General features: G+C 43.9%; 1 protein-coding gene and 1 pseudogene across 1 annotated transcript; both read left to right on the top strand.

The window, feature by feature from the left end:
- Positions 1–4,809: 4,809 nt before the first annotated feature.
- On the top strand, positions 4,810–6,431 carry LOC120648244 (annotated as a pseudogene).
- A 1,017-nt stretch (positions 6,432–7,448) lies between these two features.
- LOC120647061 (uroporphyrinogen-III synthase, chloroplastic-like) lies at positions 7,449–11,655 on the top strand. Its single transcript, XM_039923671.1, has 10 exons — positions 7,449–7,681; positions 8,552–8,639; positions 8,864–8,930; positions 9,177–9,295; positions 9,413–9,508; positions 9,779–9,834; positions 10,381–10,466; positions 10,781–10,915; positions 11,073–11,124; positions 11,215–11,655. The coding sequence occupies exons 1-10, from the start codon at positions 7,499–7,501 to the stop codon at positions 11,236–11,238; spliced, it is 906 nt and encodes a 301-aa protein (XP_039779605.1). The 5' UTR covers positions 7,449–7,498; the 3' UTR covers positions 11,239–11,655.
- The last annotated feature ends 312 nt before the right edge of the window (positions 11,656–11,967 follow it).

Raw genomic sequence — 11,967 nt, 5'->3', positions numbered from 1 at the left:
TCTGAGAGTTGATAGTCTTGTGATGAATTAATATCAAGCTTCACTCCTTGCTAGGGTGGTGGCTTGGATGTTGCACTTTCACAGTTTAAGCTGACAACCCTGAAATACTTGTGAGCTTCATATACTAAATCCTAGAGGTGTTTCTTCTAAGGTTTCATTGAGTTAAAATTTGTGAGCATTGTGAGAGAGTAGTCCCTTGTGGAGTTTCTACTTTCTATTGCAAAGTGCAAACATCCAAGAACATGAAGAAGATAAAATACAGTCCATGCTAGTCAAAGACTGAAACTATAATATAGTGTATAGTGAAGTTCATATATATTTGTTACTGAAAATGGAGCGTGCATATTGACGATATGTTCTCATGTAAGGGGTTACAGAATAAAACTTTGAATGGAGTGTGCAGAACGATGATAGGTTCTCATGTAACGGGTTACAGAATAAGAGAGATGTATATGTATGTTGTATGCAGTCTTCTTGCCCAGACTTTTTAGAGGTTCGCCTGGTTACCAGATGTGCTTTCTGATATGTTCATAGTTAGTGCATTACATATCTATTTTTATTGGGCATCCAAATGAAAATGTTGGTGCATTGGATTTATTTACCACATTTCTCCATCACTGATGTAACTAGTTTCGAATTTTCATTTGGAATCTCAACTCAAATTTCGAAGCAATTTCAGTGAGACAAACTAGTGTCATGGGATGAGGGAGTGCGTGGGAAGAGAACACACGGGTACTGTCTGGTAACTGGGGGAGTGCAGGTTTGCAGAAGAAATGCACCAATCGTGCAAGTTCGAGGAGGCTAGTTAGATGAGACAATCGCACAAGTTATTGATGATTGTTTGATACCAGATCATTATTTGTGATGCATCATATAATCTAAACGGCTGGTTGCACGAAATGAAACGTTGACTTCCTCATGTCTTCGTTCTTAGAATTGATGTGTTTTATGAATTAGTTTTTGAGTTCTGCTACTTGCTAGGGTTGTTCGTTTTGCATGTAGCACACTGGCATCTATTTACCCTTCACCTTTCCCTTTTTTTTTTTGTTTGCGACTGATGTTTACCCTTCACTGTTTTTTTATTTTCGAGTGCCATTTACCCTTTACTGTTTAAGCTAAGAACATAACTGGTGTTGTGTTACTGGTCCAGTTTCAGTTAAGTAACGAATGCTAACACAGGAGAGCTCCTAAAGGGAAGGCATATAGGTAAACAAACAGGCGTCACTGGTAACCTCAATCCATGCTCAGCATACCTATCCAAAGTGTATTTGGATAGGGTACAGGTCAGAAGTAGCGTCCAGGACGAAGGGCTCGCCGCCGCCGCGCGTGGCACGAGGCCGATGGCGGCCACGAGCACTTTGGAATTGGATAGGTAGGAACCGACGGTCCGGAGCAGCTCGGGCGAGGCGAGGTTTCTTCTTCAGCCGTGTATTGGATTCATGTTCAATTCAGAGAAGGTAATTGATTCAAATTACCATGTTGGCGTATTGGGGATTAGTCAATTACATGTCTACATGGATTTTGAAATCGGTTTCGCTAAATGCGAAGTTGCTAAACATTGGTTTGCCATCAATCGAATTTCGACGGGTGCTTGGTCTGTTCTTCTTCATTTCCAAAAGCAGCGGCCCTCGTGGACCGAACGTTGCTTGTCTTTCTTTTTTTCTGTGCTATATTCAGCCCATTTGTGCGACAGAGTCGGCGCAGATAAAATTTCCCTTTTCTACCTACTTCATCCAGTCAGTGTATACTGTCATTTAGTCTTCTTGGGTTTACTTTGAAAATAAAATCAATTGTTTACGAAGTGAAAAAAGTACAAAATTTTGTGTACTAAAATTTCGCTGAAATTTTTAAAAAGAAGCCATAACTTTTCTGGATGACGCAAAACGATCTGGATTATATGTAATTTGTTCATAGTCTAAAACTTTGAAGTTGTGCACAAACAAAATTGGCCAAATGTTAAATGGATGTTGTAAAAAAAACTGACTGTAATTTAAAGAAAAAATGACACCTTTTCTGGTCGATACTTAATGACATGAATTTTACGTCATTTATGCATTTGGCAAAAAAAATAGGTGATAGCGCAACCAAAATAGCCAAAGTTATATTATTCTAAGTTTGTCCTAGTTAACACAATAAGAACAACTATATTTATGATATCAACTGTGTATAGTTAAATTCATTGTGAAAAATATTTTTGTATAGCTATTTTATTGATGTGGCTGATGTCAATACTCATCTCTATAAATTCAGTTAAATATAAAATAGTTTGGTTTAAGATAAATTTAGATTATTTTGTATTTATGGATCGAGGTAGTAAGTGGTTGTGTATGATTATACTTTTGGTGCGCTCACGTGACCAAAATGACTTAGTATTTCTTACCTTTACGTTAGTTTCTCTGTCGTTACCCAGCTAGCTATGTATCATCCTTGAAGGTACCACGTCTAGTGGAACATCACGAGAGACTCAAATCCGTGTGTATGTTCTACCATCATAAATCTACGAACTACCCCGTTTGGATCACAGTGCTAAAGTGTGAAAATGTAGCCCATCCAAACGAGAGTGTTAATAGGATGAGCTAAACTTTAGTTGAAGCTCAAAAATTTTAGCGTGTATATATAGGATTGCTAATATATGCTGCACTCAACTTTAGTTAATGGAACAAACCTAGGCTCTATTTGTATTCTCCAACTAATGATTAGCTAGCCAAATTTAGCTATTATGGATCCAAAGAGGTTAGCTAATGGACTAGCTAATGGTATTCCAGCTAATTGAAATAGTATTATCTCATTATCGGGTTGAACCCAGCTAATCCCAGCTAAAAACACCAAAAGGCCGTATTACCCCCAACCCAAATGTTAAATTTCTCAACATAGAGGTAGTATGGTCTATTAATATTAATAATTAACAATTAGCTGATGGAGCCAAAGACACTCAGCTAATAGCTAGTTAGCTAATCTTTAGCTAGATTATTATCAATTAGCTAGCTAATCATTAGTTGGGGAGGATCCAAACAGAGAAGATACCCAGAGTTCGCAAACTTTTAAAGCTTTAACCATCTAAGCTTTCAAAGCATTTATTTCAGAACCATGCAAGTTACATAGATTTAAATTGAAAGAAAAAAAAAGCACGCGCAGACTCATATATTTTAGGTGTCATAGGATCATATATCTTTTTTATATACATAGATTTAAACTAAAAACGGTTTCAGACTCGCGCAGCCTTTTCAACATCTACATATAGTGGTTATTGTTGTAACCTCCTCAAAAACGCAAGAGTTCAACAGTACTGTCCGCTATTATCTATGACTGACGCCTGTCGGTCCTTGCATTGATCAGATGGCAAAACCGCCTAGCTCTCACCACTCGAAAGATCACACAAAGTCAATACCGTGGTTGGTTGGGAATGCGAGACGCGCACATGCTGCAGCCGTTCGTCCTCCCCCTTCGTTTATTTCAAACATCAGAGAGACTATGATTGAACCATCTCTATTGATCGATTCCTAGAGCTAGCAGCAGATAGGAATTGAACCCAGGGCAGCCGGCCGCGTTCAGATTGTCTTCCAATGGAAGTGCGTGCGACATGGATCGATCGATCAGCCTAGCTGCGCCGTGAATTTGAGATTAACATGGACGGTGTTCTTGCCACGTGAAATCTGGTAGACCTAACTGGCTAGCTACCACCGCAGTGAAACGCCGTAACAACCTACCCTGACCGCGGGATGACCCTGCAACTCTGTGCATGCAATGCGGAGAGAGATGACTCAGTTTATGTCAGCTAGAGATAAGGTTGGCGATGATCTGCGTGCGATGGGAATGGGGGATTGTGTGATCGCACGACGCCTTTGATGGGTCGTCGAGCCCCATCTCGCCGGGGAACTTCAATTCAATTCACACGCGGAGAGAGCGAAAAAGAGGAAAGGAAAGAGAGGAATCAAAGGATAAAAGCCCTACTTGTTTAGGATTGTGGGCACTTTTGGATTATGGACTTTCGGGATCTCCAACCTTTGGCGATCCCAAAAGCCAATGATCCAAAAATACCCACGAGCTGAAACAAATAGGACCTAAATATACTTGTCAGCCTTGATTTGCCACATCATATTTCCATCGGCCTCGATTTGCCACATCATCTTAGGCCGGTCTCAATGAAAGTTCATAAACAATTTTATGGTATTAAATCTTAGGGAATAGTCCAGTTTTACACCTTTGAACTATCACAAAAGAGTGATTTTCAACCTTCAACTATAAAATCGGATAACAAAAGTCATCCAACTATTGAAATCGGACAAATTTAACCGCTTAGGTGGTTTTAAAGGTGATTTTTTATTTTATGAGAAATAAAAATATTCAGTTTATACTAAAAATCATAAATAATTCATTTTAAATTAAAAAATCAAAATCGGTATAATTTTTTTCTAAAAATGTAACATATCTATTGGCACGATACTTTTCAGTTATTCGGATCCAATTTTTGTATTTTCATAATATTTGTTTGCCTATAGTTATGTCTATCATTTTTGAATAAGCAAGATTCAAATAGAGATAGGTTACATATTGCTGACATGACAAGAAGAGAGACGGAAAAAGTTTCATGAGACGAGAGATGAGTTTACTTCCGGCACATTCTCATGAAACATGTTTACCACCCGGCACATTATTCTCAGTCTTTATATTACTTCCGCTGCAGCTGATCAGACCTTAGTAGTTCATCTATCCTGTGTCAGATCATCAGTACTGCATTGCTGCAAGTTTACCACCCTGGCCCGTGTATATAGCGATACACGTGCCTTGCCACAACTACGTACATCAACAATGGCGCTGGCTTTCATCATAATAACAAAAAACAATGGCGCTGGCGCCGCACAGAACGACGTCGTCCTCCCTGTGGAAACGGGAACCGCGCAGCCACAGAACAACGCCAACGCCAGGTTCCTCGACCCTGACGAGTTCCGGCGGCAGGGCCACTAGGTCATCGACTTCATCGCCGATTACTACGCCCGCGTGGGCGACTACCCCGTGCACCCCACCAGTGTCCACCCCGGCTTCCTGCGCCGCCAGCTCCCCGCGGACGCGCCGTCGCGGCCGGAGTTGGACGCGTTCGGCGCGGCGCTGCGGGACGTCCGCGACCTGATCCTGCCCGGCCTGACGCACTGGCAGAGCCCTCGCCACCTGGCGCACTTCCCGGCGTCCAGCAGCACCGTCGCCGCCCTCGGCGAGGCCCTCACGGCCGGCATCAACGTCGTCCCCTTCACGTGGACCGCCTCGCCGGCCGCCACGGAGCTCGAGATGGTCGTCGTCGATTGGCTCGGCAAGGCGCTCCACCTGCCCGAGACCCTGCTGTTCTGCAGCGGCGGCGGCGGCACGCTTCTCGGCACCACGTGCGAGGCCATCCTCTGCGCCCTCGTCGCCGCGCGGGACTCCAAGCTCGCCGACATTGGCGGCAGCAGGAGGATAGGCGACCTCGTCGTCTACTGCTCCGACCAGACCCACTTCGCCTTCCGCAAGGCGGCGCACATCGCCGGCATCCACCGCGACAACTGCCGCGAGATCGCCACGTCCCGCGACGACATGTTCGCGCTCTCGCCAGCCGCGCTGCGCGCCGCCATGCGGGCCGACGCGGACGCCGGGCTGGTCCCGCTCTTCCTCTGCGCGCGACGGTGGGCACCACCCAGACCGCCGCCGTGGACCCCGTCGGCGAGCTCCGCGCCGTCGCGGCAGCGCACGGCGCGTGGGTCCACGTGGACGCGGCCTACGCCGGGTCGGCGCTCGTCTGCCCGGAGTTCCGCCACCTCATCGACGGCGCCGAGGCCGTGGACTCGTTCAGCGTGAACGCCCACAAGTGGCTCCTCGCCAACACCGACTGCTGCGCGCTGTGGGTGAGGGCGCCGGCGCTGCTGGTGGCGGCGCTCGGCACGGAGCAGGAGTACATCCTCAGGGGCGCGGCGGCGGAGGAACACGGCGGCGACGTCGTGGCCTACAAGGACTGGTCCGTGACGCTGACGCGCCGGTTCCGGGCGCTCAAGCTGTGGCTGGTGCTCCGGTGCTATGGCATCGAGGGCCTGCGCGGCCACGTCCGCGCCCACGTGCGCATGGCTGCGTCGTTCGAGAGCATGGTGGAGGCCGACGCGCGGTTCGAGGTGACGGCGACGAGGCGGTTCGCGCTGGTGTGCTTCCGGCTCCTGCCGCCGGAGGGGAAGCTGGAGGCGGCCAACGAGCTCAACCGGAGGCTCCTCGAGGAGGTGAACGCGGCCGGCTCCGGGCCGTACATGAGCTCCGCCATGGTGGGAGGCGTCTACATGCTCAGGTGCGCCGTCGGGAGCACGCTCACGGAGGAGCGGCACGTCAGCGAGGCGTGGAACGTCGTGCAGGATCGAGCTGCTTCCCTCCTCCGTAAAATGGAAAATACTTCCAGCACGGCGGCCTGCACGGCCTAGCTTGGGGCATATTTAATTTACGGTCGACCGTAATCTGGGCTTCGTACGGTCGATTCCTTTGTCCTAATGACCTCGCGTCACGTCACAAGTCTTGTTGCCAGCTCCAGTAAAACAAACTGCCATGACACATTTGTATATTATAAAAACTAGGCTAACTTGTATAAATAAAACAATAATTAACCAAACTTATACAAACAATTCTAAACAAAGCTTTGAGAAAAAATTAAAAGAGAAAAATACTATAAACAAAAAGATTTCGTAAATTTTTAGACTAGAATATTTTGAGGTCAATAATTTTGAAAGAAAAATTGCCGTGCAAAATTTTTGTACAAGTAAAAATTTAGGAGCCAAAAAAGTTTAGCAAAAAAAATCTGAGATAGAAAATTTGGAGAAAACTATTTTGACAAAAACATTTCAGGATAAAAATAGTTAAAGAAGCAAAAAAATATTAAAGACAAAAAATAGAACACATACGTAAAAGTTAGAAAAAAGAGAAGATAAAAAAGTGGAGTTGGAAGAGTTTGCACACTGGCCCCACGTCACGTGCACAGGCAGCACACATCGACCGCTGGGAGCGGTCGCCCGCAAAACCAGTATCCCGCCTAGCTTGGTGGCTGTGCATGATTACGCGTTGTGCTTTGACGTTTTCGTCAACAGCGAGACATCTGGATTTGCGAACATGTGTTTATAGAAATGAGTGTGCGTGAATTGTGAGTGTCTGAATTGTATGATATAATCTCAAAAAAATTAATGGTAATAAGGATTGTTGATGTTTGACTAGCAAACCCATTTGCTACGTTAATTTGAGGAGCAAAACTGAGTGTGGTTCTCAAAGAGAAATAAAACTGAGTGTGTTTCTCAAATCAAAGAAAAATAAAAAGAAGAGAAGCACACGTTTCACGGCCCATAAATAGACACCCACCATGTTCAGCCCAAACAGCGGGCTGTGGCCGCAGAACCGCAGGCCCAGATCCAAGGCGTGGGGCCCATTTCAGAGCGTCTTCATCTCCATCCATTTCCACTCGCCACCCACAGCCCACAGGCCACAAGCTCCAGGCGGCCAGGCCATGGCCTTCTCTTCTTCGCTGGCGTTCCCCTTCCCTTCCCCGCCTTCTGGAACCTTCCAAACCCGATCCGCAGGAAGGCTCCGAACTGGCGCCACCCAGAGATTCCTGGCGCGCTCCTCGCCCCCGCCTGACGTCGTGGTGACACGCGAGCTGGGAAAGAATGCCAAGCTCATCGCCGCGCTGGTGAGTCCCCTAGTGGGTACTTCTCCCGTTGTGCTTTAGTGTTGAAAATCAGTAGTTAGAGGTTCGTAGGGGGTGACAGGGCGAACATCTTGGATGTCCATGCTGTGCTGTGGACTACATATGACTGGCTACGGAAAATTGAAGTATTGCAGATTAATTACCTTTCTAGTCGCTAGTCATCATAGGCATGCGACCTTTTGTTCTAGTTTGGGGAGCCATGCTGATTTCCTTCACGGGAGAGTTAACCTGGGGCGTGATACGGAGGACCTCAAGGCCAAATTTGTAATGCTAATGGACCTGGCTACTTCACCGTCCTTCTGAAACTGCAATTACGAATTCAGATTCAGTGGGCATTTCCACTTCTCTGTAATTTCAAATTTTACAGTTCCATCTATCTAGTCCTTGCCTCTTTTTTAGAAAGTGTCTTCCATCTAGTCCTTGGTCCTTCAATTTTTTAATGTGGAGCCTGGTGTCAATACTGCATTGCCATGATCAGTTTGGTTTCGAATGGTATGAAGCTGCCGTAGCCCGTAGGGAAGTTGGCAAAATCACCAATTATGATGCTTACCAGCCATAGTTCAACCTTTTGGCACCCACAAGCTTTCAAAGATGCCAGGGCAAAATAAAATAGAATAAGATTCTTCAGAGACTTGAACCATGGCCCTTAGTGAAGAGAATATACATGGGAGTTTTTCTCAAAGTGATTTCTGAAGTAAGCTTGTGGGATAACCATGCAAAATCATAGTACACAAGTTTAATATCTTCTAAATTACTGCTGATCTCCGTATTTTTAGAAATAAATCTTTCTTTCTAGTTATTCTGCTGATCGCTGCCTAGCATTTACATCAACTTTCTAATTGGGTTATGTAGGAAAAACACAATATACAGTGTCTGGAACTTCCTCTTATTAAGCATGTTGATGGCCCTGATACAGATAGGCTTCCAGAAGTCTTAAGTAGTAAGTGCTAGTCTTTGTTTTGCCACTGCGTACACTATCCACCTGCTCAATTTCATTTTCAGAGTTTCACTCTTTGGAAACACAACACTTAACATATTCATTCTTTCCTCTTAGCCTCAGATATTATAGTAGTTCATATTGTGATATTCTCTTCTTCGTACTAGCTCTAAAAAAATGTAATTGGAAAGTTATGGTTTAGTCGCTATAGTATTCTGTGTTTGCAGATGACAAGTTTGACTGGATTACTATAACCTCTCCTGAGGCAGCTGCAGTGTTCCTTCGGGGATGGAAGTAAGCTTCAAACATATTGCTCAATGTTGCTGTTCAAGTAGTAATTATGCCTCAATTTCGTTCCTTGTAACTTGTCGTTACAAATTTTGTGTCAGTATTTCATTGGCTAACAGACTACATTGTATATCTGTTCTCCATTGTTCTACAGACTTAATTACTTAATTTCAAATAACTGAAGCGTTACCAGATCAAACATAATCGAAGGCTATCATTTTTTACACAAGCTACACAATAATTCAATGCCAGGGCTGCTGGAAGTCCTAAGGTGCGAGTAGCGGTTGTTGGAGCAGGAACTGCAAGGGTTTTTGATGAAGTATCACAGTCTGATGATCAATCTCTTGAGGTTGCATTTTCACCTTCGAAAGGTATCTTGTCTTGTGCTTTCTATGATGTCCTTTCTACTTGTATATTTGCTAAGACTAATGCTCTTTTGTTCATCCTGAATTATTTATCAGCTTTAATGAATTTTTCTTGTTCATCAGCTATGGGTGAAGTCTTAGCCTCAGAGCTACCCAGGGGTAGTGAGAGCACATGTAAAGTGTTGTATCCTGCATCTGCAAAGGCTAGTCGTGAAATTCGTGAGTCAATTTGCTGTTTACAATGAGAATCTTCTTACTATTTTCTTCTTTCACTAAGGCCACATGTTTCTCACATTTACTGTGTCAGTTTCTTCATGGTGTTGCATATTGATTCTGGTCCAGTCAATTTTCTGTTCTCTAGTTGAACTTTTATGGTTATGATCTTTTAACTGGGCGTATGTGATCTATGATTTGATCTAATCATTTATTTGTTTTATTCAGGAACTGTATACATTATCTGCATTTACAGTTTTTTTTTTTGTAATGCAGAAGAGGGGCTATCAGACCGAGGATTTCATGTGACAAGACTGAATACATATACAACCGTAATTTTTTTTGCACTTGTGTGGGATGAACTTTTTTCACTTACCTTTTCTAACATTCACCTCCTGTCTCACCATATGCACAGACAAGTCTTTCTGCATCTTGTTGAGAGCTTATTCTTGTGGTCTGTGGTACCTATTTTTAGCATGAACTTTTTTGTTGCTGTTGAGAATTTGCTATATCAACTTCATTTGTGCTTAAGATGAACATTTACAACAATGTAAGCTGAAGTATTGTTGATTGTCTATTTATTTCTTGTAGGTTAAAATTTTTATTAGCTGTTGAACTCAATGCTACTCTTGCTGAACTATTCACTCTGCAGATGCTTAATCCCAGAGTAGAGTTATTTACTTGATATATGCATGTTTAGCTTTCTTTACTTGATAGTGTTATTTACTTATGTACTGTCGCATGCATCACCAGAGTAAAGACTTGCATCGTAAGAACCAGAACATAATTAGCATCACTTTTATATCATTTTTTAACAGTTTTTGTACATGGATTTTGAATCTCTGTTAATATTATGAAGGTGTTGTGTATGCATGCAGGTACCTGTTGAAGATGTCGAACCACTAACTTTAAAGCTTGCTATTTCAGCTCCTGTTGTTGCAGTAGCTTCTCCCTCCACACTGAAGTAACTATAACTAGCACATTTGGATAATCTTTATCACGAACCATCTTTGTGAATTGTGCAAAGTAAAGCTGTTGTTGAATTGATCATGAGATACTAACATTTAAACATCAAGTACTTTTTGGGGAAGCTCAGTGTAATATAATAAAAGGATGACATGCTAGTTAGCCAATATACATAAAGTAGAAACTTGAAATATGATTTTTGCCTGGATTGACTTTCCTTGAATCCCCAGTATCCCTAAATTCCATTTTGCTACAGTTTGTTTTTATGTGTTTAATTGTTCAGTCTTTTTTTTTGTTATCATTGCGATGCAGAGCTTGGTTAAAGCTGATTTCAAAAGTCGATTGTTGGAATAACTCCATAGCTTGCATCGGTGAGACCACTGGCACTGCAGCGAAGAAATTGGGTCTGAAGAGTGTATATTATCCAACGACCCCTGGACTTGAAGGGTATGCACACATCATGTTGCCCTTTGAGTAACATTATCCAATTACCACGTACATGCCAGGGATGTTGAACATTGCGAACTGATGTTGTCATCGTACATGATGCAGCCTTGATTACTGCCTAGTCCATACTTATGACTTCTCATATTGCTTTTGACAGGTGGGTTGAAAGCGTTCTTGAGGCGCTCAGAGTCCACAGGCAATTAAAAGAGGTTCTTATCTAATCTTTGCGTTCAATTCAACACCTTTATCCTGATTTTTCTTGGTTTCTTCCGTCATAGCCTTCCCTCTTTCTACTTTAGGCCCCAAATGTTGAACACGGGTAGCCCCTTTGTGCCGGATGACGGAGCTTGTTTACGTCGGTGGCCGGCTGTAGAATCAGGAATTCTTTGCTTCTTTGACCTTAATCACGCCTGGCGTTGTTTTATCAGCGTGTCCTGCATCGTCGCTTTCGCGTGACAAGTGCTGAGTCACAGTACCGTGAGTCGTGGACGGTGTGGTGCAGATTTCCTGGGCCGAATGGGCCTCAAAATGGCTCAGCTCGCTAACGCTCGATGCATGGGCGGGCTTTCGTTACTAGCTCAGTAGCTTGTTTCCCGGGCCGAAAGGCCCATTTATGTACTTGCGATTTCTTTTTCCTGAGGACGAGTGAGTACTTCGTTTACACCATTGTAAAGTTGTAATTGCATTTTTTTTATTTCAAAAAAATTGTAATCGCATCGGTCCTTTTCATTGAGGTTTGAGGAGGTTGGCAGTGCCGTCTTTGTTTGGCAAATTGCATCTTGTCGTCACGCTAAGTGCAGCTCCGTTGTACTTTAGGGTTGGAGCAATTGATAGGAGATTCTGAATACCGCGAGGCTACGGAATCTCCGCCCGGCGACGTCACACCAAAGATTCCCCTCTCGCCTTTGAATTTTACACGAGGACGCCAATCATAGCCTGCAAGAAAACCCTGTATTATGAAATTGCTAGCCCGCACGTTAGCGACACCTCCCCGCGATAAGGAATAGCGATACTTGACTACCCTGTCACGTTACATGTTTTTTTTCCTTTCC

The sequence above is a fragment of the Panicum virgatum genome, chromosome 9K, assembly GCF_016808335.1.
Source record: "Panicum virgatum strain AP13 chromosome 9K, P.virgatum_v5, whole genome shotgun sequence".
NCBI lineage: Eukaryota > Viridiplantae > Streptophyta > Magnoliopsida > Poales > Poaceae > Panicum > Panicum virgatum.
This window is presented reverse-complemented; position numbering and strand designations above follow the sequence as displayed.

Excerpts from the sequence above, each read along its gene's own strand:
- LOC120647061 (XM_039923671.1), top strand. The coding sequence starts at position 7,499 with ATGGCCTTCTCTTCTTCGCTGGCGTTCCCCTTCCCTTCCCCGCCTTCT. Across the intron at positions 9,296-9,412 it reads TGCATTTTCACCTTCGAAAG|CTATGGGTGAAGTCTTAGCC; the intron begins GTATCTTGTCTT and ends CTTGTTCATCAG. Across the intron at positions 9,835-10,380 it reads GACTGAATACATATACAACC|GTACCTGTTGAAGATGTCGA; the intron begins GTAATTTTTTTT and ends GTATGCATGCAG.